The sequence below is a fragment of the Mirounga angustirostris genome, unplaced genomic scaffold, assembly GCF_029215605.1.
Source record: "Mirounga angustirostris isolate CCGP_5_RB_7025 unplaced genomic scaffold, mMirAng1.0.hap1 SCAF_10, whole genome shotgun sequence".
NCBI lineage: Eukaryota > Metazoa > Chordata > Mammalia > Carnivora > Phocidae > Mirounga > Mirounga angustirostris.
The window spans coordinates 110,486,073-110,514,038 of NW_026991718.1; the positions used below are offsets into that span (position 1 = coordinate 110,486,073).

General features: G+C 49.8%; 1 protein-coding gene across 1 annotated transcript; it reads right to left on the minus strand.

The window, feature by feature from the left end:
- Positions 1 to 12: 12 nt before the first annotated feature.
- Positions 13 to 27,721, minus strand: BPIFB4 (BPI fold containing family B member 4). The gene is made up of 16 exons (XM_045883833.1): positions 27,616 to 27,721; positions 26,746 to 26,808; positions 25,653 to 26,172; positions 24,619 to 24,723; positions 23,654 to 23,797; positions 20,751 to 20,814; positions 20,230 to 20,290; positions 19,041 to 19,132; positions 17,224 to 17,427; positions 15,661 to 15,714; positions 12,397 to 12,567; positions 10,066 to 10,133; positions 7,329 to 7,371; positions 5,568 to 5,631; positions 3,286 to 3,362; positions 13 to 365 (listed from the first exon to the last, which is right to left on the minus strand). The coding sequence occupies exons 1-16, from the start codon at positions 27,719 to 27,721 to the stop codon at positions 342 to 344; spliced, it is 1,860 nt and encodes a 619-aa protein (XP_045739789.1). The 3' UTR covers positions 13 to 341.
- Between the last annotated feature and the right edge of the window lie 245 nt (positions 27,722 to 27,966).

Here is a 27,966-nt window from a genome sequence, read left to right on the forward strand (position 1 = left end):
TTGCCCCAACTGCAAGGAAATTGGAATCTTTTATTGAAAGTGTAAAGTGCGCAGTGTGGGGTTTGGCATGGAGTCTAAGAGGACTCGATCCTCCAGGTGACCTCCTTTCCAACGCGGGGGCTGACCGTAGGACTGACCGTGGCCGGCACTGTTTGCCAAAAGAGTCTCTGGCTGGTTCCTTTCTTGGGGGAGGGGGCAGGTGGGAAGAGGGTTGGGAAGCTGGGGAGGAACCTGTCGTAGGGGGCTGAAGGGACTCAGGGCTGGAGACTGTGTTAGCAGAGCCTTTCCCGGGCGAGTTCTGGCTTCCTCTGGGGCTGCAGCAGCATCCCTGCCTCCGTCCTTCAGGCACTCAGCACCAGGAGGTCCTTGGAGTCAGAACAGAGAACCCAGTTAGTGGGGGAGATGGCTTCTGCTTACAACCTCAGCAGTCACCTGCCTGAGGACTGGGCAAGACACATTTCTGGGAAGGAGCAACTGCGAACAGTGGGGGTTTATTGGGACTAAAGGGGCCGGAGGAGCACCTTGGCCATGTCATTAGCTTGCCCTGTACAGGGGACCTTGGACAAGACACTTCACTTCCTGCCCCTCATCTCTTTCTTCCCCCAAATAAGAGAAACAAGCTTGAGCGTCTGTCCACATTCTTCCAAAATCGAATTTTCCTGACTCAAAATATCTACAGCAAAGTAAATAATAGATTTAACCCATGGAACAAAATAAGTACCCATAAGTCTGTACTGATATAAATAATTGGGTAAATAAATTAATGGAGGAGAAAGGATGGCTCTTCCTCCTTTCAATTTCAACTAATAAATGTGGAAGGAATGAGGCAAACACCACCTCCATGAGGCAAACACCACAGTAATAACTCTTGCAGACAAGAACCATTAAAGAATGCCAAAATGAGTGGGAGAAAGTGTAATGAGAAATAAGGTATATGGGTGGTCGTCTCCAAGTATCTCCTCATGAGATATTTATTAGTTACAATGGGAAAAATAGTAAGTTAACCAACAGCAGGGAAACTGAGAGGGACCACCTTCACCTCATGATCAGAGTCAATATCCCCAGGAATAAGACACTGACATTGCGTGCCCCACCCCCCCCACCCCCCGCCAATACGGTGCACTGAGATGGACACAGCATCACTCCCGTGGCGTTCTTGCCAAAAATACGTAACCTCAATCTCATCGTGAGAAAACATCGGTCAGATCCAAATTGTAGGACATCCCATACAATGGGCCAGACTCATCAGAAATGTCAAGATCATAAAACACAAGAATTTAGGAACTGTCACACGTTGGAGGACACCATTCCAGATTTGGATTGACAACCAAGTGCAAAGTGGGATCCTGGATCCTGAACCAGACCAAGGACAGCAAGTGCGAAAACCGTTGAGGAAGATCTGTAGTTTAGTTAATAGTTCTCTATCAATGTGAACTTCCTGGTTTTGATCATTATACTCTGGTTATATAAGATGCTAACATTAGGGGAAATTGAGTGAAGAGTATTCTCATACTCTCTGTACTATTTTTGCAACTCTTCTGTAAGTCTAAAATTGTTTTAAAATGAAAAAGTTAAAATAAAAGGCTAGACCCATATAATAATAACAATAATAACAAGAAGAAGAGGAGGAGGAGGGGAGGGGGGGAAGAGGGAGAAGAAGAAGGAGAAGGTGCCTGGGTTGCTTAGTTGGTTGAGCGCCTGACTCTTGGTTTCGGCTCAGGTCATGATCTCAGGGTCATGAGATGAGCCCTGTGTCAGGCTCTGTGCTCAGCGGGCAGTCGGCTTGAGACTCTCCTTCTGCCTCTCCCCCCATACCCGCACACTCTCTCTAAAATAAAGAAATAAATCTTTAAAAAGAAAAAGAAAGAGGAGAAGAAAGTAGCTACCATTTACAGAGGTTGTACAAGACCAAGTCTGGGCTGGGTCTTTTTTTTTTTTTTTTAAGTTTATTTATTTAAGTAATCTCTACACCCAATGTGGAGCTCGAACTCGCGACCGCAAGATCAGAAGTCACATGCTCTACCCACTGAGCCAGCCAGGCACTCCAAAGCTGGTTTTCTCTTTAAATCAGCGGTTCTGCGCCTTTCAGACCCAACACTCCAGTTTACATTTTATCACAGGTATTTGTGCTATCTCCTTTATTATTCTGAAATGAAATTCATAATCTATAGAACCTACTTATATCCCTTGCTGGAATATAAAGAAGAAATAAAAGGTAAGTAATTTATAATACAATAGTATGTATTTTGATGTGAAATACTCAAGTATGATTATTTAGGAAAGAAAAAATCATCCCCACTAATTTAAAAAAGGCCCTTAGGCTGGGGAGGGGGCTTGCAGTACAGCCCTAGTCGAGAACCACGGTTGGAGCTGTGTCCGTTATACCAGTACAAAACCTACTTCTCACTAGCTGGGCGACCTTGGGCAAGTGGCCTCCCCTTATACTAAGTATAAGGCACTTTACACTTAGACTCTCACTTTATTCTAAAAGCAACCCTGAGGAGAGGTGCTATGATTAGCCCCTTTTACAGAGGTGAAAACTGAGCCTCAGAGACGTTAAGTGACTTGCCCAGGGTCACCCAGCTGGATACTGGCAGAATAAGGATTGGAACCCAGGCCCTACTGAGCAAAGTCATGTTTAAAAATAAAACTCCAGAACGATTGGAATGAAAACAAGTAGAATGCTCTAAGTGGTCATTTCTAGGGAGCAAATGTATCTAAGAGAATAAATGTGTTTGTTTAATCTTCTCTGTATTTTCCGAATTTCAGTTAATGAGCATATGTGGCTTTTATCATGGCAAAAAGGCCTCCTGCAACTGAATTTCAAGGCACCCGCCATGATTATAATTAGCAGTTATTTCAGGAATATCTATCCAAAGGCCCATTGTCCCCCTGGCTGGGAGAGATTTTCCGGGACCAGGATTGTCCATTTTATTCACTGCTGTATTCCCCACCCCCTTGCACATCATCTGGCACTCAATAGGTGCTCAATAAAAGTTTTTCCAGTGAACTACATCGCACTTCTACTGTGGGTGAGCCCCTTACAGCTCTGAGCCTCAGTATTCCCATCTGCAAGATGGAGGCAATAACATCTGTCCTGGGGACGAAATGAGATGGTGGATGAAGAGAGCTTCATTGACGGTTCTTCAGCTTTGTTTCTTGTTCCCTCAGCCCCATCCTTTGAAGGAAGAGGCCTCCATTGCCCTACCTTTCCCCTCCCTTCTCTTCCTCCTCCCAACTCCTGGGCATGGAACAAAGGGCAGAACAGAGTTCTTCTCCCCTTACCTCCAAAATGTCGATGTCTGCATTGCTGAAGTCGATGTTGAGGATTTTGGGGAGAGGGACGCCAGAGCCCAGCACGGCTGTGAAAAGAAACACCACCACCAAAACGGTCAGGCAGAGTGAGTGTGGCTTAGAGGCATCAGCCTTATAGGAGGCCACCAAGATTTACAAGGAGACCAGCCATTTCTGTTCCATCTCTAGGCCTTTGTCCGAGCAGGTGCTCCTGCCCAGAGCACACGCCCTCAGCCTTGCCTGCCTGCTGAGTTCTGAGACTCCCCCGAGACTCTGTTTGGATGTCATCTCTTCTGTGAGGCTTCCCCCAGCCCAGGCCAAGAAACCTTTGGCTCCTGCCCTCCCTTGAACCACCCCCACCATTACAAAAATCACAGAATATGAATTCTCTCTTTCTCCATCTGTCACCTCTACCCAGAGTGTGAGGTTTTTGCAGGCCAGGACTGTGTCCCCAGCATCACCCAGCCCTGGGCTGGGCACAGAGGAGAGGACAGATGTTCGCTGAATGGAGGCATGGAAGGATGCACATGGAGTCCCAACAAGTGACCACGGTGGGATGTACTGATTGCTTTTAGATTGTCAGAACTTAAGTAGATTCATGCTGACTCATGTTCTGGGAAAGAAGGGAAGAAGGAAGGAAGGAAGGGATGGATGGATGAAAGGGTAGGTGGGGGAACTGGAGTTAAACAGATTTTCTGCCTCCAGCGGGACTTTTCAGAGAGCTAAGGACATGGTGAATCTACCCTAGGGCAGTATATTCAGAATTTCCCAAACTTGCTTGGCCATGAATCCCTCTTCTTAAGAGTATCCCGTAGGACTAATTTTTCATGGAACCCACTTTGAGAATCATGGTCCTAATCCAGCCTCTCACTTTTGAGAATGATAAAGTGAGAATGAGGGACTTGCTGCCAAGTTCACACCACCTCTTAGTGACCAAGCCCGGGCGAGAGTCTCCACCTCTTGCCTCAAAAGTCAGCCCAGCCCAGCCTCGCTCCTGACATCCTCCTCTCCTGCCAGGGAACATGCACGACCTTGGTGACCAGGGCCTTCCTGGGATTGCGATTCAGCCTCTTCTGGTGACAGTTTCCAGAATAAAGGTCTGTTGGACATGGAGAGCGCCCCAAATGAACCCCGGCTGGTAGAGCTGACAGCAGTCCCTCTCCATCCTCTCCTCCACCAGGGGGAAGTGGGAAGAGGGAGGGTGGGGCCAGGTTTGGTGGAGGCCTTAGGGACGAGGTTACAATGGGGAGGGTTCAGCTCTCCCAGCCTCCAGTGGCCCCACAGTTCAGATAACTTCCTGATAATGTCCCCGAGGCACCACAGAGAGGAGGAATCATGCTCTGTTCCTTCGTTCTATGAAGCGGAAAACCCTCACTGATAATGTGGTTGCCTAGGGGGCAGAGTCTGGGTTAGGAGGCTGGGAGATCAGTAAGAGCAACTTTAGCTTTATCTCTACTGATCGAACTTTTTACAACAATAATTATTCACATAGTCCCCGTATAAGTAAAATTAAATACATGATTAAAAATCAATCAGGACAACACATGAGCACTGTGTGTTGTGTAAGACTGGTGAATCACAGAACTGTACCCCTAAAACAAATGATACATTATATGTCAATAAAAAGAAAAGGAAGGAAACCAGTTTCAATCAAGTGCAAAAAAAACATTAAAAATAAAGAAAAAATAAAAATCAATCAGGGCCATAATAATGTGAATATACCTACCAATACTAAATTTGCACCTGAAAATGGTTAAGCAGGTAAATTTCATGTGATGTGTATTTTACCACAACTAAAAATAAACACACACAAAAAGAAATCAGGAAATATCTTGGACTTTTTTTTTTAATGGAGAAAAAAGAATTTAGAAGGACCTATAACCAGGTGTTGAGATTAAGTGCCTCTGGGAGGTGAGATGTTACTTTTTAAACTGTTCTGGACTTTCTAAAACTTACACACATATAATATTCATATGTAATCAGAATTTTACATAGATAATCAGAAAAACAAAACAATCAGCCAAGTAAGGAAGAAGGAGGAGGAAGAGAGGAAGAAGAAGGAGAAGGAGAACACAGCAGAAGCAGCAAATAAGGAAGTTGATGGACCCTCGGGGCAACATTTGCCTTCAGAGGGTTAATTATATAAGCTTAGGGTGAAGTTCTCAGAAATACAGTTGAGGCAGAACGGCTGTGTGTCAAATACGCCCAGCAAACCAGCAGCCTCCAGGCCCCCCAGCCACACACCCCTGCAGAGGCATGGGCGTAACTCTCACCGTTCATGGCGGGCAGAAACGCCAGCTCAAAGATCTTCCCCACCAGCACCTCCAAGAGGCCAACCTGCAGGGAAGAAGGAGAACTCAACCCTGGCAGGGGTTCACTCAGATCCCCAAGGGCTCCTTGAGGCCCTACCCTGTGGCCCAAGCGGAAGACGCAGAACAGCTCTGGGAGAATCTGGGAGCTGCCGTGACTCGAGAACCACCGAGTTGGACAGGCGTGAGGCATATCTGTCTGCCTGCTGTCTCTGCAGTTAGGGAGACTGAGGCCCAGAGCAGGGCCTGTGCTGGTCCAAGGCTCATGGTGAGGCTGGGACTGGGGGAGGCCCAGGGCCTGTAGTCTATGGTGGTGTCACGCAAGGCCCTGGGGTTGTGTCGCCAACACTCCGGGTTCCCGTCCCAGCTTAGTCTCTGTGGGCCTCTGGGAAGTCTCCCTCACCACTTAGGACCCTCAGCTTCCTCAGCTGTAAAATGGGCCAGCAAGCCCCGCTTGCAAGGAGGCAGCGAGGGTTATGGGCAGATCAGGTGAAATGCCCAGCCTTGAGACTTTTCATGTGTGCGTGCTCTGAACATCTCTAAGCCTTGGTTTCCACATCTGAAAATAGGCATGAATAACCCTTCCCTCGTACAGTGGTTGTAAAAGCCAAACGTAAACTCCTCTATGTAAAGTACCTGCCTTGGTGTAGAACCACATGGTAGGACCGTGACAAGCGCGCGGGACTTTTATCCCAGCGCCGTGACCTTGGACACGTCGACCAACTTCTCTGCATTTGGCTGCCTTATGTGGAAAATGGGCTAATAATTGTGCCCAAATCATAAGTTTGTTTTGAGGATTAAATGAGAGAAATTTGTTTAAAAAAAAAAAGCTTAATTTGGTGCCCCGTGCCCGGCTCTGCTATCCCAGGACTGTTCTCTAATATCACGCTCTGTGAGCCGCTGCTTCTGCTTGGAGTCCGGAGATTCCGGTTCTGGTCCCAGCTGTGCCCCAAGCAGCTGCGAGGCAGGTCACTGCTCATCCCCGGGCCCCAGTTTCTCCATCCATGAAATGAAGCTGGTGACACCACTCCATGGGTTGGAGAGGCTGGGGTTTGCAAAAACTCAGAAAGAGGCAACACCGTGGGTGATCTGAGTATCTCTGCGCATGTGGAAATCTCACCCCAGCTTGCTCGGAAAAGCGGGCATCTGTTTAGTCGTCAGTTTGTAAAAGAAAAGAGGGGCATTTCTGCAGACTTTGGTGGTGTGGGGGGACCCAATAATCAGCAAAGAAACGAGGAAACAGGACCAAACCCTAGAATCTGAGCATCTCAGATTAGAAAGGAAGAGTTCCAGAGTGTGGTGGTAAAGTGGTGGCTAGGAATAAATCCAAACCTATTTGCGGAGGCTCAGAGTGGGTTGGAGTTGCTCAAGATTACATGGGAGTCAGTGGCAAAGCCAACCTCCCCCCACGCAATCCAGAAAAGCAGGGGTCCTGTAGGACATGGCTGCGCCTAGCACCTCCCCACCCAGGAGTGGAGGGATTTGGGCCAAGTGGCCTCCATGGGAGTAGTCAGTTAAAATGGGACAGCCTCACAGGCAGAGTCGGAGCTGGGAGTCTGTACCCAGCCCCTCCCTGGCTTTGTGGGCCTCCGTTTCCCCACCTGGAACGGAGGCCTGACAGAGATGTCAATGCTTTGGCATTCCCCAACTCCCTGGGCCCCAGCCAGCCACACGGGGATGCCATTCCCAGAGGATCTTGCCCTGGGGGCTGAGCTTAGTACTTACATCAAAGTTGCCTACGTTTGAGGTTCTGAGGTTGAGGTGAGTCCTGCCGAGAAAGCAAACAGCCAGTTAGAAATAGTGATTGCCTGAGAATCATAAGGGGTTGTATTGCAATGAACTCTCAGAAGCCCCTCCACCAACATCCTCACAAAGACCTCTCTTGACCCCCGGGGGCAGTTAATAAGAACAGTGTTGAGGTCCACGTAGTGAGCACCAACTATGTACTAGACATGGTGCTCGAGCTTTTATACCATACACGGTAGCCCCCAGGTTTCGTTGTCCATGGGCTCAGGGACCCGCGCTCAGCTGCTGTCGGGAAGAGAGGAGTCCCCTTCTGGCCTATTATGGGAAGGTCAATAGTATCCTGACATTCCGTCACATTCACCTGACTTCACCTCATTACGTGGGCATTTTTTCATCTCACATCATCACAAGAAAAAAGGTGAGTATAGAGATGCCGGGGTGGCTCTGTCAGTTAAGCGTCCGACTCAGGATTCTGGCTGAGGTCATGATGTCAGGGTGCTGAGATCGAGCCCTACGTCGGGCTCTGCACTGAGCATGGAGCCCGCTTGTCCCTCTCCCTCTGCTCCCACCCCAGCCTGTGCTCTCTCTCTCTCTCTCAAATAAATAAATAAGTAAAATCTTAAAAAAAAAAAAAGAAGGGTGAGTATAGTACAGTACTTTGAGAGAGATGACAGTCACATAACTTTTATTACAGTCTATTTTTACAATAGTCGTATCTTATTTATGAGCTGCTGTTGTTAGTCTCTCACTGTGCCTAGCTTATAAAGTAAATGTTACCACAGGTATGCGAGCTAGGCAAGCACAGTGCAGCTAACCTGTAGTACCAGCTGCGCTTTCAGGCATCCACCGGGGGGTCCTGGAACTTACTGCCCATGGATCAGGACGGACTGGTGTACGTAAGGCTCAGATCATAGCTGTGACACCTACTGGCTGTGGGTCCTTGGCCAAGTACTTACCCTCTCTCTGCCTCGGTTTCCTCCTCTGCAAAGTGGGCAGCTGCAAGGACTAAATGAGCAATCCAAGCGAGCCTGTTCCTGGTACAGGGTGCGTCGCACGCACCCAGGAGCGATCATCCCCACCTCGCTCGATCCTTTCGTGACCCTCTGGGAGCGGAACCTGAGGCTCCAGGGGACCTCGCCGTGGCTACAGAGCTCAGGAGACAGAGCCCAGGACTCATGCCCTGAGATGCACTCTTGGCCGCTGCGCTATTCTGAGGAGGGGGCCCGAGACCAGGGTTTGAGGTCTCTCTCTGCCCCCTGAGGGTCTCGGTCTCACTGTGCCTGAATGTCACCTGCAGACCAACAGCCCTACCTGAGAGAGGCCGGACCAGACTTGCCCTGGGCCAGACGATTGGAGCCCTTGTGCATCCGGCAGCACAGAAACCAGTGAGCCTTCTCAGGGGAGAAGACTGCTTCCGTCGTGTTTTATTGCCGACTTCCACTCCCTCCCCTCCTTCCCCCTCGGTTACTCCATCCACAACACCTGAGCTCTTTCCTGCACTGCTCTCGCTGCCTGAACTGTGCCCTCCTCCATGGCCCCTTCTCCTCATCCAGGCCTCAGGTCAAGCATCGCCGCCTTAGAGAGACTCTTGGATGGCTCTGATTCGTGTCCTATTCCGAGTAATTCCCATTGTTGGGCTTGATAAATATTTGTCGTAAGAAGAACAACTTACAACGAACTAGGCACGTGCTGACAATTTTACATAGGATCTCATTTATCTTGAAGTAGGAATGATAATTGTACTTACTGCCATAGGCTGACATCAGGAATGAAATGAACGGAGACACACTTAGGGCTTAGCTCAATGCCTGGCACATAGAGAACATCCAACAAATAACAGCTGTTCTCATGAGTCCTACGAGGTAGGGACTATTATCCCCGTTTTCAGATGAGAAAACTGAGTTTCAGAGAGGCAGAGTCACCTGACTATGTCACATGGCCGTCAGTGGTCATGTTAGGATTTGAACGCATACTGCTTGGCTCCGGAGACTGCGCTTGTAATGGATGATGCAGCTCTGGGCCAGACAGACCTGGGCTGGCCCAGAGCCCCTCTCTGTACCCTCGGTGCGGCCCTGAGTCAGTACACCTCCTCTCTAAGCCCTAGTTGTCTCCTCTTTAAGATGGGAGAATAATAGGGGCGCCTGGGTGGCTCAGTTGGTTAAGCGACTGCCTTCGGCTCAGGTCATGATCCCAGAGTCCCTGGATCGAGTCCCGCATCGGGCTCCCTGCTCGGCAGGGAGTCTGCTTCTCCCTCTGACCCTCCCCCCTCTCATGTGCTCTCTGTCATTCTCTCTCAAATAAATAAATAAATAAAATCTTTAAAAAAAAAAAAAAAAGATGGGAAAATAATAGCCCTGACCCCGCACGGCCATTGCAAGGCTAAACAAGATCATGCATACAGATACCTAGTGCAAAGCCGGGCACATCCTCATCACACCCATCGTTGTTATTATTGTTGACATTGTAGTTGTTGTTGGCAGTAGGTCCTTTCTCTGAAGCTCACGGCATCACCCACCCTGCCCAGCTCGCGCCAGGGCCCTTGGCACTCACAGCCCGGTTTCACCCCTGCAGCCTCCGGGATTTACCCAGCCCTGACAGCCGTGCGAGGGGACCTCCGGTGTCCTCCCAGGCGTCCCTTCAGGAGCTGGCCCCAGGCGTGGCAGGACCAAAGAGGCCCTTCTGAGCGGCAGGAGCCCGAGTCCACAAACCCCCTTACTTGTCCAGCTTGGCGTCGATCATGAGCTTATCTTCCTCCACGGAAAACATGGCCAAGAGTTCTGTGTCCTGGAGGAAAGGGGGTGACAATGAGGTGCGCTGCGGGGCGGGCTGTGTGTGCCAGGCGCCGGCTAGGTGCTGCATTAACAGAGGTTGTCCGTCCCCCGAGGTCTTGGTCAAACCTCCCTTTACGAACCGAGACCCCAGTAACGCTCCCTATATAATGGATATCCCCGCTCTGGAGAGGGGGGTTGGGAGTAATAAATTGCCTACGTTCGCTGACAAGTGGGTTGTTTTCAAGTAAGGCAGCAGGGCCGAGCGAACTTCCCTCAGAAAGACACTGTCGCAGGGAGCAGGGATTGCTTGGCTGGTGCGGGTGTCTGAGCTGTCTCGGGGCGGGGGGCGGGGGGCCTGCAGCCTAGGAAGCTGCTCCCAATGAGCCACTGCAGATGGGGTTGGGCATCATCAATGTCAAGTGCAACTGCCCCACCCCCACCCCCAGCAGAGGGCATGAAAGGTCCAGACTCAACCCCTCTCCAGCAGAAGCCTGGTTATAGGAACGTTCCTCTTTGCTTCCCTGCTTCCCACACCAAATAAAATAAAATAAAATAAAATAAAATAAAATAAAATAAAATAAAATAAAATAAAATAATAAAATAAAATAAATTGGTCTTATGGAAAAAAAAAGAAGCTCCAACACATTCAGGTGAGTAATTGGGATGATGAAGGACTGGATGCTCTGGGTGTGTATGGCAGGGACCCGCATGGGTGTGCAAAATCATCCCATCCATTCACGAACTGATGCCTGAAGGGTATATAGGATTTGGCCAGGTGAAAAAGAGGGTGTGAGAGTGATCCAGGCAGTGGGAAGGGTATGTGCAAAAGCTCCGGGGCAGGAAAGAGGTTAGCATTAGAGGGAAGAGAGAAGGCCAGAGAGTAAGGAGGTAAGAGGACCGCAGATGACTGGAGTGAGAAGGGGCCAGACCAGGCAGGGCTAGCAGGCTGGAGAGGAGTCATGGCTGCATCCTGGGGGCACTGGGGCTTCATGGCAGGGCTCTGAGCTGAATCATACAGCATTTGGGCTGTTGATGGAAAATTTCCACAGAGTAGGGACCAACCAATGAGGGGCAGTCATCTCCACTCCCTGGGTGAGAACCAGCCCTTTTAATCTGTCATCTGATGATGCCCAGAAAGGACCCCCAACACACCATGGCTTGGCATGCTCTAGCCGAGAATACCCACTTCCTGGATTAGAGGTGGCTCAGTTGTTCTTGAATCCTGGGAGGAGAGCCTGAGAAGACACAGCAGATGGGACAGAACCCCAAGTGTCTGAATCTAAAGCTTTAACCACCAAGGGGGAAATGGCATTTAACACAGCACATTGCTTCAACAAATATTTACTGAGTACCTACTATGTGCGGGACCCTGTGCTAGGCTCTGAGGATGCTGTAGTGAAGAAGACAATGTGCATCTCTGCCCAGCAGTAAACTAACAAATGCATTGTACAGTGTCAGGTTAAGGCTGAGAGAGAGAGGGAGGCCAGGGGTGGGGATATTTTAGACAGCTGGTCTTGGGAAGACCTCTCTGGGGAGGTGGCATTTGAGCAGAGACCTAAAGGAAATGAGGAAGTGAGTCATGCAGACACCTGGAGAAAGAGTATTCCAAGCAGCAGCGGAAACAGCATATGCAAAGGCCCCGGGGTGGAACTCCACCTGGCACATTGGTGAAAGAGTAAAAGAGCAAAAGAGTGAGGAATTGAAAGGTAACCAGGGGATGATCTAGAAGAACTTTGTGGGTCATTGTTAGTGGATTGGCTCTTGTTTCAGGATTGAAAGGAGAAGTTTTGAGAAAAGGAGCCACATGATTTTAAGAGGATTCTTCTCTATGAAATAACTGGAAATTGTATTTGTATCTGTCTCCTGCTGGGTCTCAGGGACTTGAGAACCAGTACCATCTGCCTTGTTTCCCCTTTGTCCAGCATCTAGTAGAAAGCGTAACCCAGAGTAGATGCTCAAAACAAATCGCTGAATGCATGAATTGCCACACCGTGCTCTACAACCTGTGAAGGAGCCCTTATGGTAGGCCAGGTACTGCTCTGAGCGTCTTACTAATGCCCCGCTGCTATCCCCATAAAGTAGAGGAGAAAATCAAGCCCAGAGAGAGGGAGTGATCCACCCAAGGTCACATAGCTAGAAGTGCTGAAGACTGGATTTGAATCAGATCATCTGGCCCCATGTTTGGCTAGTAGTCACTATGGTTGGTCCCATGGGGGTTTGAAGGGGTCTGGGGACTCCAGAAGATCACATGACGCCCCCCCCCCCCAGATACTCACCACATCGATGAGGCAGATAGTGGTCTCAACGTCATTGGGCTGGGAGACCATGACCTCAGAAGTGGCGAACACCTTCACCAGTGCCTTGTCCTTCTGCAGCGTCACTGAAGGTGGGTTCGGCACCTGGATCCTGATGGTGAGTGGGCGGGACTCAGGGTACTGCTGGAACACCTGGGGGTGGACACCAGGCCAGAGTGAGTGGAGCCCTGGGGGGTGGGGGTGCCCAGTGGGGCATCAGCCAACCTCTAAACACATGGCCAGGGTCTCAGACTGGGCACCCTCAGATCCAACAGCATCTCTCGAGCCCTACAAACCACATGCAGGGGCTCTGACCTACTGCTGGGTTTGGGCAGGGGGCTGCCCTCTCCGAGCCTCTCATGTAAGGTTACTGGAAGAATTAAATGTGGGGGTGACAGCAAAGCTCAATGCCTGATGTCCAGAAATGCTCAGAACCTGCTGCTGAGCAAGATGGGTTCGTCTGGACATTCACGATTGCATCAAATCATCGTAACAACTCCATGGGGTATTTTTTCCCCATGTTACAGATAAAAAAAAAAAAAAAACCTGCGGCTCAAGCAAATTGTCTATGGCCGGCAGGAGAGCTAAGGTTCCAGCCAAGGTCTATGTTACTCAGAAGCCCAGGCCTCCCTGCCCTCCTGCTGCCTCTGGATGCCCCACCTGGAATGAGAAAGTTCACAGTTTAAGGGGCTTCACAGTGAAGTCCCAGAGTGAGGCACAGCCTACCTGGATTGGCTGCGGTCTCTGGAGACCCACGGTGGGAGGAATCGGAGCCTGTTTGCTGCAAATGGACTCCCCAAAAGCTAATTAGCTAAAGGGACAATTCATCAAGCAATCAGTTCCCATATTTGCTAAATAACTGTTTTACCAAAAAATTTATTTTAAGGAACACTCTTCTTTCTTCTTTATTTTTTTTTAAGATTTTATTTTTAAGTAATCTCTACACCCAACGTGGGGCTCGAACTCATGACCCCAAGATCAAGAGTCACACACTCTTCTGACTGAGCCATCCAGGTGCCCCTAAGGAACACTTTTCTTAAATATATTAAATGAACATAAATATATGGGAAAAACGACAAAGTTACTTTGAAAAGAATTCCATGTAGGGCGCCTGGGTGGCTCAGTTGGTTAAGCGACTGCCTTCAGCTCAGGTCATGATCCCAGGGTCCTGGGATCGAGTCCCGCATCGGGCTCCCTGCTCTGCGGGGAGCCTGCTTCTCCCTCTCCCACTCCCCCTGCTTGTGTTCCCTCTCTCGCTGTGTCTCTCTCTGTCAAATAAATAAATAAAATCTTAAAAAAAAAAAAAAAAGAAAGAAAAGAATTCCATGTAAATGGAAACTTCCATGTGCAATGCAGCAGTGTGGATTCTGGTCCCGAGAAGGCTCTCTATTTATTTTCTTGAACACATTCAAGGTGAAATTCTTTTTTTTTTTTAAGATTTTATTTTTTTATTTGAGAGAGAGAGAGTGAGAGAGCACGAGAGGGGGAAGGGTCAAAGGGAGAAGCAGAAACCCCACTGAGAAGGGAGCCTGACGTGGGATTCGATCCCAGGACTCCAGGATCATGACCTGAGCTGAAGGCAGTCGCTCAACCAGCTGAGCCACCCAGGCGCCCCAAGGTGAAATTCTTTTGAACAAACTGGGTCTATTGGCAAATCTAGTAAATTCAGCCAAATGACCACTTAGTGGATCCACCCTTTGGCAATCTGGCTTTTGACAAATCAATGACTTCGTGAATTGGCTTTTCACAAAGGGATTTTCAGGATAGCTGGAGGGACCTACCCCAACATACACAGTCTCCAACAATTAGCAACACCTCCCTTCACAGGGATGTGGAGAGTCCCCCTCAAACTCTCCCCACAGCAGCAGGAGACCCGGGATGCCCCTCCCCACTCTGATACTCCACCCCAACCTGGATTTCCAGGAGACATTCCTCTGTGTCCAGCCTGAATCCTCCCCCTGCTGCAGACCCAGCCCCATTTCAAGGCCTGAGTCCCTGCTCTAGCCCAGCTCTGCCACTTCCTCGTTGTGTGACTTCTCTGAGCCTCTGTTTCCCTATCTGTAAAATGGATTGCTCCTCTCTTGTGGCCCCATTAATGCGGGGGAGGGAGGGTAATTAAAACCAAATAAAAGAGTGCACTCTTAAATTTCTTTCATAAGCTGTAAAGTGCAGTGCACATAAGAAGTGGCCCAATAAATAAAAGGTCCAGTTGACTGAGGGCTCTCCCTGCCTCCCAGAGCAGCCACCATTCTGGACGTTAGATAATGGTGCTCTGCCTTTCAGCTTCCAACCACACGAGGGCGATAGTGACCATTTGTTGAGTTGGGTCTCCCTTCCTGCCTCTGAATTACAACCAGAAGCAGAACAGGTAGAATAGAGAAATGTCTAAAATGGTTGTAGATTACAGCAATCCTTCGTACCTGCATGACACTTACTATGTAAGAAACTCTTTGCTTCCAGGGGCAGGGTAACAGGCTTGGGACCCGCGCTGGGACAGGAACTGGGATCAGAAAGACCTTTGTTCCCACTGTACCTAACTACTAACCTGACAAGAGTCCCACTTGTTCCCCCCCGCTTTTAAAATAGGTTTTGTTACTATTAACAATAATAATAACAGTGAACATTTATCAAATGCCTACTCTGTGCCTACGTTCAGATCCCAGGTTCTCAGCCACACAGTGAAGTGGGAGTTGTTATCCTTGTTTTCCAGATGAGAAAACTGAGGCCCAGTGAGAAGTAATTTGCCTACGGTAGCATGGTTGAGACATGCTGAGCTAGAATTCAAAATCATGTTTGTCTGCTCCAGAAACCTGGCTCTTCCCATCTAAGCCACCCTCCACCTGCATGTGCTCTGTGTCAGCATCTTTACATGAATTATCACCTTCATCATCCTTACTCTCTTAGATGAAGCTGTGGAGTGGGAGTTAGCATCCTTTTTTGACAGATAAGGAAGCTAAGGCTCAGAGATGTTAAGACTCTTGCCTGAAGACACACAGCAACAAAGTAGCCAGGCCAGGATTAGACCTGTGCAGGCCAGTCTACTGCTAGAGCTCAGGGTCTTTCCACCTCAACCCTCCATGCTCCCCTCTCATAAGGATTTGGATACCACACTTTGCCACTGCACTCCTAAGGAGGGTGTCAGGTCGCCCCACCCTAGTGTTGAGTGTCTCCCCTTCTGACCCAGTTCCTGGGACAGTTAGAAGGAGGGCAGCACTGAAGACAAGGGGACACTTCTGCCTTACATACCTTGGGAATCAGAGCTCCCAGCGTGGACGTGGTAAGAGGAGGAAGCTCTTCAAACTGCAGGACAAGAAGGGTCATGTGAGTCCCTGAGGTTATGGGGACAGATGGGAGTTGCTAACACAGTGATTAAACTCCTACACACCCTAAGACAACCAGTGGGGGGCATCTTCTTCTCTTTAAAGACCACTTGGGGGGCCCTGCCCGTCCAACAGCAACCACCATACTGATCACGGTAGCTGTTTTGTGGTTAAGTGGACAGGGCCAGCCACTTAAGCTCACCACAGACCTGACTCTTTCCCCTCTAAATGTAATTCTTGATTAAAACAAGGTGAGCATCAGTGAGTCCATGTGCATAACTCAGTGTCCACTAAATGCATAATTCTGCCATATCTTTGAACAGCCTGTACTATTATTTACTTAATGTTTTCTTTCAATTGACTTGCTTTTGAACACCTCAAATACTAAAAAATGGAAAGCCACTACCATTTGACAGAAAGAAATGGCAACTGGAAAAGTAAATACAATAAAAAAATAATGCCATTACATTCTGCTTGGATATCATTGTCTGTGGAGGGCTATGGGTATGAGTTCTGTTCTCTCTGAGTTAAAAAGAGGATACTTAAAAGTGCAAGAGAGGGTTAACTATATACTGGCACTAAATGGAGACTTTCCTCTTGATGGAACCAAGAAGGACACAAATCATATGGTGGTTTTTTTTTTTTTTTTTAGAACATCTTATTCTTAGCAGATAGACATAAATTTATGGAGTGAAATGTCATGTTTCCAAAAACTTAAATTGTTCAACAATAGCTAGCTAGCTAAGTAGATAATAGATAGGTTAGATAGATGGATGAATGGAAGGATGGATGGATGAGAAGATAGATAGATAGAAGGATGGATGGGTGGATGGATGGATGGATGGATGGATGGATGGATGGATGGATGGATGGACAGAAAGTTGGATGGAAGGAAAGAAGGATAGAACGATGGATGTATGGATGAGTAGATGGGTGAGTAAGCAGATGGATGGGTGGATTGGTATACATGAAGCAAATATGGCAAACTATTAACTGGTGAATCTGGGTGAAGGATATTTGGGCATTAATTGTGTTATTTTGTAACTTTTCTGAAGGCTTGCAATTTTCACAAGAAAAGGTTTGGAAAGAAAATTACTCTGGATCATACCTTATTCTTATGTATGATTTAGTTTTTAATATCAATGTTTACCAAGTAAAAGGATTCTAAGCATTTATATTGGTATACATATATAGAAACATATATCATGCTTTTAAAGAAGGATTGGCATAAAATTAAATAGAACTGAATATGATTTGATGTTATTTCATGCCCTGGCTGTGAGTCACCTAAAATACCCTAGGCACCAGGCTTTGGTAAACACTGACATAATCAATACATGTCCATGAGTGGGAAATGAGTGGGGGATGGGCTGTCTACTACTGTTCTTGCTTTAAAGCAATCTTCCCAAGTCTGTGGGGACTAGACAGGATCAGTGGGGAGCTCTTTGTTGCCCAGCCCAGCCCACCTCTCGATGGGGCCATGACTCACCATGCCGTCGGTGATGTCGATATCCAGTGCCCCCTGCTTCTGCAGAAGGGCCAACACTGAGCCCAGGAAGTCGGCAGAAATGGCCAGTTGTGAATTGGTGTTGTCGCCCATGGGGGGCAAGTCTGGCATCTTTTGTCTGGGAGACATAGCTGGCCGCCCCAGTGGATAGTCAATGAGCTCTCCTCCAGCCTCCCCAACCAGAGTCTGGGGAAGCAGAGAGGAAAGGAGTCACAGGGAGGGGTACAGGGAGATAAGTGGAGGAAGAGGCTGAGACTGGGTGAGGTCCTGAATCTGCCGCCAGGCAGCAGCCTTCCTCGGTTAAGCCCACTGGGACAGAGTTATCCTTTCTTTTATGGCCCCCAGCTCTCCTTCATTTGTGATGGAATGGAACCTCTTGCAGTTCTCACTTTATGACCACTTACAGCCATCTTTTGCTTTCAATACATGTGTGACATAGATTCTTCCCCACTCCATCCTGCCACAACAAGTCAGCATGTTTATGGATCTGCAAAATGCCATGGCGTATCTACACTCTAAAGACCAGACACCTTTCCACGGTCGGCAGATGCTGTGTGATCTGCACCGGGGACTTCTCCACCTCATGGAGAGTTACTCTGTCCCTACTGACTGGGTCAGGCCCCACCACCATCTCATGACCCCCACCGTGGCACCTTCCCACACCCTGTTCCCTCCCCCACACTCTTCTCTTGTTATGGCCCACTTATCTGGCAGGTCTCAGCTTAAGTGTCACTTCCTCCATGAAGCCCTCCATGACCTTCCTGGGTACATCCTATCTCCTTGCTTCAGGCTCTGATATCCTGGGACCCTCTTTCACGATCTTTGTGTCTTTGTTTGAGTGACTCTTGGATGGCCTATCCCCTCCAATAGATTGTAAGCTCCATTAAGGCAGAGATCTTACCTTGTTCACCAATGCACCTCCAGCCCCAGGCCAGAGTCTGGCAAACAGCAGGTGACCAACAAATATCTCTTGGATGGCTATTGCTTATGAATAGACTAGGTGTGCCCATATATGTGTGCCCAAGTAGGCTCTGTCTGTGGCAGCTTGGGTGTGCCCCTGCAGGTCTGTATCTGATGGAGCACTGGGCGGGGGGCGGGGCGGGGGGGAAGCATCCATGTTGGTACAGCGCAGGGGGAGCACGCATGCATGTGCCCCGTGCAGTTAGGGGCCGGATTCGGTGGTGTCCCAGAACCAGCTCACGCCAGCTCATAAGCGCTCTTGTGACATTCTACGCTTGTCTTCCCAACTCTTCATTCAGTGATATCAAGTTGGTAGCTTAAAATGGGCCACGGTGGCAGTATTTAGACCATGGAAATCAGCAAATGCTATGAATCAGGACTTTTTTTTTTTTTTTTTTAATCACGGATTGCCGGCTGCTGGCGCTTATCATCACGCGGCCGGATTCATTCCTCCAGGAAACCCAAGTCCGTAGTAGCAGAAGGTAGACTGCTTGGGTTTAGATCCCAGGCTCACATTTATTCGCTGTGTGACCTTGGGCAAGTGGCTTAACTTCTGTGCCTCCGTTGCCTCAATAAGAGTTCACCTTATTATATCATATGGTTGCTGTGAGGATAGACGGAGTTAATCTACATCAAACACTTAGAATGTGCCTGGAAAGCAGTAAGCACCTCTAAGTGTTGGCTGTGATTGTGTTTTCTGATGTGGCTCCTAGAAGGTCCTCAAGTCATCAAAAGAGGGTCCTGTTCAAACGTTGCTTTGCAGACATTGAGTAGAAGCCCATGGGTCTGGCAGTCACACCCCTGCCCACCTCCCCTTGCCCCGAGGCCCCGGCACTCACATTGAGGTCCAGCTCCAGGAATTCCCCAGTCACAAGCGGGAGGCTGGAGAAGGTATACTGGACACTTCCCAATATCCCCAGAGGAACCAGAGCTGCAGGCAAAGGTGGGGGTCACGGGGAGTCCCCTTGACCTTCCGAGATGCCTTCCCTCCTTGTGCCCCAAAGCAGGCAGAGCAGCAAGGCTCCAGATCCAGACAGCATGAAAAGAGCCAGAGTTCTGGGTTCAAATTCCAGCTCTGCCTCTTCCTTGCTGTGTGACCTTAGGCAAGACACTGCACCTCTCTGAACTCCAGTTCCCTCCTCTGTAAAATCGGTTTAATATAACTCCTTGGACTATACTGTGGGGTCCATGAGAGTCTGGATATCGATAAGCTTTGTAAACTGTGAAGTACTATGACCAGGGAAAAGGTTTAAGGTTCCACGATGTGGTGCTTAGTTGAAGCGTGGACTTCCCTGACTGCTTGTGACCAATAGCCCCATCATCTGGGCTCTTCCTCCCTTGTTCCTGGCCACAAAGGGAGAGAACTTTACCTGTCTGGGAAAGCCATCCTCAAACTGCTTGGGGTCTCGAGAGATGGGACTGCCACCCCAGAGGGCTGCACTGTATGGCTGTAGAAACTACAGCCCCTCATAAGTCAGGTGCCTCCATTATGTTGTGGTGGTCTATATGAAAGGAGATCCCTGGAACATGCCGTGCGTGAACTGCACAACTATATGGGGCAGGTCTGCCTTCAGGAATGTTCACTCAGAAATCTTGGATGGTGGGGTGGTGTTGGAGCCTGGTTCTGAGGACCCGGACAGTCTCCACGGTGTCTCCTGCTCTTCGCTCTCCAATCCCTCTGCGGGATGAAGCCAACCTCCCATTGTAGAGATGAGGAACCTGGAAAGTCTTTCCAAGTCCACACCGGTGTCAGGGCAGAGCCAGGACTCAAACCCAGCCTCCCTGTCCCAGTCCAGAGCCTGAGCCTCCGAGGCCAGGTGGGAGACTCCTTCCTCCGGGGGGATGTCTGGCCAGGTAGCCTCTCTCTTGTGGCATCGGCTGCACTGCACTCTGAGGGCCTGAGTGGGTGTGCCCCCACCACACTGGACCCTCCTCCCAGACATGCTATGTCCCCAGTGCCTCCCATGGCTAGGCCCAGATCAGGGCTGGCAGATGTTGGCTGAATGAAGCAAAGCAGGAAGGACTTACAGTCCACGAGACCCAGCTGGTCATTGACAAGACCCAGCACCACATCCACGATGGGGCAGAGCTGTAAGGGGAGACGGCATGAGGTTCCAGTGATGGGGCTAGGGTTGGGGAGGGGAGCACGAATACTGACAACAGCTAACATTTACTGCCTGCTTGCTCTGTGCCCGGCACGGTCCTCCCCACAACCTTATGGGGAAGGCTCTCTCCTAACCCCCATTTTATAGCTGGGAAAACCAAGACTCAAAGAGGGAATATGATTGTCACGCAGCTCGGAAGTGCCCGAGCTGGGATTCAAACCAGAACTGTGTGACTCTTAAGCTCCACTTCCTTATCCCTTCACTACTCTGTCCCTCCATGGTCCTCCAGGTCCTCCCCAGACCCCCAAGAACATGTCCCAGCCCTCTGGCTCCCTCCGTCCCTCTGGGTCACCTGCATGCCCACAGGGATGGAGGCTGGACTGTGGTCCCTCAGTCTGGGGAAAGTCTGTGCTTCTAGCTTCCCATCCCGGGATGGGTTCTCACCAAGTCAGGGAGGACGTTGGCCAGCACTCGGTTCACTAAGTTGTCCACGAGGTTGGGGAGAAGCCTGCAGAGAGAGGAGTGGAAGGGAGGAGGGAGCTCACCAAGCTTGTCCACACTTGGGGTCCCTGGCCAGGCCCTGAACAGCGAGAACTGGGAAATTGTTCTGAAAGCCAGAAGGACAGTGGCTGGACCTGACTGGACAGGCAACCCTGACAAATTGCTTGGCTTTTCATTCAACATTCACTCGTCTGTCCATCCATCCATCCATCTATCCATTCACCCATCCAACAAACAAATGCTCCTTGAACTCTGCAATGGGCCAGGTGCAAAAGTCATTCCCTCCTGCTCATCTGCCCCTCAGTGGGCTGCTTGCTGCCGCTTTGTGCCGTCTTCCTAAAGGGAAATGAACGTATTACTTGATCCAAGCACCTAGCACAGTGTCTAGTGCATAGTAGGTGCTCAATTAATGTTTGTGGGAGGGAGGGGAGGAGAAACACTGGTCAGCAAAATGTGCTCATGTGGTCCGCAAGAGGAAATGCATTGCTCTTGTTGAAAAGCTTGGGACATGTGATCAGTTCTACAGACAAAGAAACGGGTCCGGAGAAGTGGTCCAGAGCGAGTTCTAAGTCCATCACCAGCTGTAAACTAACTGTCTTAACCAGTTAGTTGAGGAGGGGAGGAGATCACGGTGTTGATGCATAGACAAGACACGTAGATGGACAGACTTGTAAGGCAAGCATGTGTTTCCCGAGACCCCTCAGTGATGAGAAAGTGAGTGAAACATGGCTATCCTAATACAAAGTGTCACGGACAGTTTGGCCCCTTAAAAATCCATCCGTCTCTGCCCCCACTGAACACTCCCTGTGTCCACCCACGTCGTAACTGACCGTCCAATGCTTGCCAGTTTGACAGAGCAAAGAATTTCTTGAGATCGTGTCCTAATTAGAACGTTCCACTATGCATTTTGGTCTCCTTTTCAAGTGGATGCACACCTCGAGGGGCCTTGTCTTGGTTCCAAATCTCCTTGGAGGGTAAGGCCCTTGAGAATGCACCTGCACGTTTACCCATGCATGGGTGTGTGTGTGTGTGTCTATGTGTGTGGGGGGAGGGATCATCTGAATTTAATCTGTGTCCATTCAGGGCACAGACTGTTTTCTCTTTCTGGGAAATTATCTGGCAGATACATCAACCCACATTTAAAATGTATATAAACGGTTATTCATTGTAACCTGTTTGTCAGAGCAGAAGATTAGGCAGATTGCCATGTCCCCACCCCAGGGGACTAGACAAATTCATGGGGGTTTGTCCAGACAGTGGAATAGTACATGGCCGTAAAAACAACAAGGAAAGTCTCAATGTTCAAATACAGAAAAATCTCCAAATAGAGTAAGTGAAAAAGACAAAGTGCAAAATGATGTTTATAGGATGTGCCCATTTGTGTTAAAAGGAGGGTTGGGAATGAGAATCCACATTCATGTTTGCTTCATTTGTAGAAAGGAATTGGAAGGAGAATCAAGAAAGAAGCACAGTGAGCTTGCTGGGGAGGGGCAGATGGGAAGCAGGGTGGGGAAGAGGGCTCTTCAGTCTGTGCCTTTTAATTTTTTTACATATATTTTTAAAGATTTATTTATTTATTTTAGAGAGAGAGAGCAGGAAAGGGACGGAGAGAGAGAGAGAGAGAGAAAGAGACTCTCAAGGAGACTCCCCGCTGAGTGCATAGCCCAATGCAGGGCTCAATCTCATGACCCTGAGATCATGACCTGAGCCGAAATCAAGAGTCAGACGCTCAACCAACTGAGCCGCCCAGGCGCCCCTATTTTTTTTTATATTTTGAACCATGTATTACCAAATATATTTCCTAGTGAAAATGTGAATGTAAAAATCTGTGAGGTTTCTGGGTCTCCACCTCCTCTCCTCACCAAAATATCAGGGGCCAATTGTCTCTGTCCTTACCTACCCTAGAACAGAAACAAAGACTCAGAGAAGCTCACATGAATCAGAAATTCTTGAGTTCAAGTGGCACAATGAGTTTTTCTACTTTTAAAGTCTAGGTAGATGGGGCGCCTGGGTGGCTCCGTTGGTTGGGCGACTGCCCTCGGCTCAGGTCATGATCCTGGAGTCCTGGGATCAAGCCCCGCATTGGGCTCCCTGCTGAGCAGGGAGTCTGTTTCTCCCTCTGACCCTCCCCCCTCTCATGTATTCTCTCTCGTTGTCTCTCTCTCAAATAAATAAATAAAATCTTTAAAAAAAAAAGTCTAGGTAAGAGGAGCACTAGAGTGATAGTGAGAAAACACTGATAACACAGGAGGGGAAGGAGTAGGGGGTCAGAGGTCTCGAAGAGAGAAGCCAAAGAAGCATTTCCCATGATGAGGGCCAGGGAGTGAAGAGAAAAGGACTCAGCTCTGAGCTGCCCTGATGTGCCCTCATCCAAGACCATCACTGGGGGACAGCGTACCCAATACACAGACACTTGAAACCTCTCTGGACAGAGTATGGGGATTTGGCCACTTTATGAGGAGGGCATAACAGAAAAAACTCAACCCCTAACCAAGGTTGCATTGGACAGAACCCATTGGGAAATTTCCCCATGAGTTAGGACTCCAAGAGACACAAAACTCCTGCTAGACATATATTCAGAAAGCTCTTAAAATGTACCAGATTCTGTACTAAGTGTTTTGCATTCATTATCTCAATTCCAAAGGGAAAACAGTTACCCCCATTCCACAAAGAAGCTGGAGCACAGAGAGGGCAACAGAGTTGCTCAAGGTCACACAGCAAGGAATAGTGGAGCTGAGGTTTGAACTGTGGGCTTCTTCTAGAGCCTTTACTCGTAACCATATGATTTGTCAAAGACAGACCACTTCACCATCCCCCAAGGCACTCCACTGCCCGCTGGTACTCACCCTCGAAGCAGCTTGACTTTGATACCCCCCAGGAGGGTGTCACATCGCTCAATAACTAGCCTAGGGTAGCCCGTGCGGTCCATGGTCAGCCGGACCTTGGCAGTGATGTTCACTTCCACAGCGATGTCCAGGAAGCCAATGAGACTGGAGGAGATCATGGGGCCGGTGAGACTGTGAGTCAACCTCGACTGCCAGGCAGCTCAGCTTCATTCAGTTCTATGCAGCACCTTGCACCTTGGCCTCTGTCCTTGCTGTCCCTGCCTCTTTCTTTTGTGCATCTATTATGCTCCTTGCTCATCTTTAGGGGTCCCAAACCGGAAGGCTTCCCTGGTCCCTCTACATATGTGAACAAATTCTATCTCTTCCTTAGTCTATGAGAGCTTCCTTCAAAGGTTAGGAACAGGGGTCAATAAATGAACTCTATACATAAATTCTGGTTTCCAAGGTGACTACCCATTGACCTAGCTTTGTAGACATGACCTCATCCCATGGGGAGAAATCAACACCAAAGTCCTCTCTGTGAGGTTCTCGGATAAGCACTACTTTGTGGCAGGCACTCTTCAGGGAGACATTTGCTTGCCTTCCCTCGCCTGTGGCCACAGCCACCTGGAAAAGGAGGTGTCTTTATGTCCATTGCAGGAGAAGACACTAAGGCTCAGTGACATGAAGGGGCTGACCCGAGGTCATACAGCTTTAAAGAGAGTCAGGATTCAAACCCAGGCTGTCGCCTGTCTCCAGCCTCCCAGAGCTTAACAACCATGCAGGCTACCTTCACGGCTGACGGGGACCACAAGATGACCTGAGCCCAAAAGTATAAGCCACGTACTGGTAACACATTAGGTCTTATTATTCCCCCCATATTATGGACAAAGAGGCTGAGGTACAGAGAGGGGAAATGACCTGCCCACGATCTCCCAGCCAGGACATAGGGCGATGGGGGCCCCTCCAGGGCTGAGGGTACACACCTCTTTCCGTTGATGGCCACATGGGTGTACAAACTCAGGTAGATACCCACACCAGGCAGGAGCCTCACGGACACCCGGGGGAGGGTCAACTCCACGATGCGCAGTCTGCATAGGACCCGGGTGGTGAGATGGGGGTCAGCCCCACTGCCTGCCACCCCTCGCCAGGAGTGCCCCGTCTCACACCACCCCCTTCTCTGTGCTGCGTTCATTCCTCCTGGCCCTAAAGAGACCTGAGGTTTGTGGATAGAACTGGGAGAACACAGAGAAGTGAAAGAGAAAGAATGCCATGACCCACCCTCCTATTGGCTGGAGACGCACTGTTTGCATTTCCAGGTATTTCCTTTGGATTTTTTTTTTCTTGTAAAGATGCCATTCCCTCTATTGTCCCTGCCCCTCCTTGCCTGCTTCCTTCCTACATATTCTCAGATTTCAGATTAAGACCCTCTTCCTCCAGGAAGCCTTCCCTGACCTCCCCCATTATACACATCCCTATTTCCCCCATGAACTGCTTGCTGGTGTTATAACTGTATGATTATTTTCAGGCATCTTTATGAAAGCCCATATACCCCATTAGCCTGCAAGCTCTATGAGGACAAGAGACGTGTCTTTTGGCTAACCATGTGGCCGCGTGCTCAGTGCCAACACAGTGGCCTGCACGTAGGAGGAGCACTAAGTATTTGTTGAATTAGATAGTGAATGTGCGGAGGAGACTGGGCACAGCTGAAATTACTCTATATGTGTAGTTTTAAATCCTTGGGTATTTTCCATCTTGTGACTATGACCATTCTACAGATGAGGAAATCAAGACTCAGAGCGATGAAAAGTGTGGCCCAGAGTCACACACATAAATGAAAAGGTGAGTTGAGACTCACATTCAGGACTGCTTAAGGACAAGACCCCCAAGCCATACAACTTGGGGCTCTCAAGACCTCCAGTCCTGAGGCCAAGCCTTGAACTCCAGGCCCCTGGGTGTGATCACCCAGCTTGTAGGTTCATCATCTGGGCTTGATAGGGAGAGCCTGGCCCCTCCTTACCCAGTGATGCCCTGCACGGTGCTGAGGATGCCACCCTCGCCGAGGACGCCCAGGACTCCACCTCCTCCAAGAAGTCCTCCATCGCCAAGGAGACCACCTCCGCCGAGCAGGCCACCTTGGCCCGACAGGATGCCATTGGCTGCCAGCATGCCCCCAGTGCCCAGCAAACCACCTGGGCCCAGTGCCCCAGTGGCTACACCGGGTGGGATCTCTCCAGGCCGCAGCTCTCTCCGGTGAAGCCTGCCCACGGCTGCTGCAACTTCGTCTGACCTGTACCGCCCATGGCCCCTGGGGCTGCCATATGCATTCACAGCATTGCGGTAGTCGCCGTTTCGGAGGTCCCTGTTGCTTCCATCTGACTCAGGGATCTCACCGTATCTGTATTTGCCCCCCAGCTGAGCAGTGTTGTCATTGGTCTCGATGTGACCATACTTGTAATTACCGCCAAGCTGGTCACCATTGGAATATTTTGGGGGGCGCTCTCGGACATGGAAATCGTTGTAGGGAACGCCACCGACACCTCGGGAGAATTCAGCGCCTCTGTAGTCATTGTAATGGTGTCGGCCACCGCCCAAAAGACCACCACCACCACCACCCAAGAGACCACCACCACTGCCACCCAGCAGACCACCACCACTGCCTCCCAAAAGCCCCCCACCACTGCTGCCTCCACCACCCAATAAACCTCCCCCTACTCCACCCAACAGGTCATCTTCACCCCCTCCACCCCTACCACCAAGCAGGCCCCCCAGAAGACCACCACCCCTACCACCACCACCACCACCGAGTAGCCCCCCACCACTGCCACCCAGCAGCCCCCCACCACTGCTGCCTCCGCCACCCAGCAGCCCCCCACCCCTGCTGCCTCCGCCACCCAACAGCCCACTGCCACTGCCACCTAACAGCCCCCCACCACTGCTGCCTCCACCACCCAATAAGCCTCCCCCAACTCCACCCAACAGGTCACTACCACCCCCTCCACCCCCACCACCAAGCAGGCCCCCCAGAAGACCACCGCCTCCACCACCTCCACCTCCATTTCCACCAAGCAGACCCCCCAAGAGCGGTCCGCCACCATCACCACCAGCTTTACCCATGGGCACCTCTCTCAGGGCTGAGCGGAGAGCATCACTCTGCTGTAGGGTGCCGGAAATGGCTGCAGAGAAGCAAGGGTACCAGTCAGGGCTTTCTCCCACAGCCCCCGGGTACCACCGCTGGAGCACTGCTCGGCTCTCTGGGCCATTCTTCCTAGTGGTAAAACGTCAGGGTCGAATGGGAAGACACCTCCAGACCAATCCAGCCCTGACATCCCAGCAAGCTCACTAGCTGCTGACCTTGACCTGCTCTCACTTTCACTAGATTTCACATCGTTCACCAAACGTGGAAAGATTTTCTTCTTCATTCTCCCTTTTGAGTGCTCCATACTTCAGAGCTTATAAACCTGCTTAGACGGGAGTCAGGGCAGGGAGTGTCTTCATTTGCCAGCTGACAAAAATGAGGTCCCAAGAATTAAAGGCAGCAATAATTACAGCTCCTACATTTGAGGGCCTCCCATGTACGAGGAACTGTGCTAAGTTTTCAAAAGGCTTTCTCATCCATCCTCATATCTGTCCTCCGCGATGGGGCCAAAATCACATCGATTTTGCAGATAAGGAAACTGAGGCTCAGAAAACTCAAGTTGTGGACTTAAGTCCACGCGGTCAGTATTTGAGCCCCAGGAAGGATGACTCCAGGACCCCAAGCTCTTAGTTACTGCTGTCTACTGCCTTGGCTCTAAAATCCTTAACATGCTGCCTTGCACAGAGTAAGCGCTCAGGAAGTGGTAGCCAAAAGCAGAAGGGGGAATAATTTACCCATCCACCTGATGCAGAATCTGCCAGTGACAAAGAGGGTCCTTGGGAACCTCAGAGTTGGCTGGACAGCGCTGCCCACCCCATGTCACCGCTAACCCCCCTGGACTCACCGTTGCTCAGCACGTGTTTGGTAACCCTGAGGACAGCGTTTGTCTCTTGGCGCGTGCCACAGACAGCTGCCACAGACAAAACAGCCACACACCAGGCCGTCCACATGCTGGCGCAGCTTCTGTGCTGAGGAGACAGTGCATCAGAGGGCTGTGGCTGGGAGTCGCCACCCTGGCCAGCAGACGGAGCTAGGCACCCCCTGCCAAGAGTCATACTAGCACCCTGAGACTGAGGCGGAGGGGATGTACTGAGGTCACACATGGGGCAGGTCCAGAATTCCCAATACCACCTTCTAAGTTTTTCAAAATGAAATGGATCTGGAGACATAAAGCAGATTCATTAACCAAACTGTC

What these genes read in the sequence shown, in the direction of transcription:
- BPIFB4 (XM_045883833.1), bottom strand. Translation starts at nt 27,721, where the DNA reads ATGTGGACGGCCTGGTGTGTGGCTGTTTTGTCTGTGGCAGCTGTCTGT. An exon ending in CAAACACGTGCTGAGCAACG is followed by an intron (nt 26,809 to 27,615) that starts GTGAGTCCAGGG and finishes GCTTCTCTGCAG; the next exon opens with CCATTTCCGGCACCCTACAG. An exon ending in TCGACATCACCGACGGCATG is followed by an intron (nt 15,715 to 17,223) that starts GTGAGTCATGGC and finishes CTTGTCCTGCAG; the next exon opens with TTTGAAGAGCTTCCTCCTCT.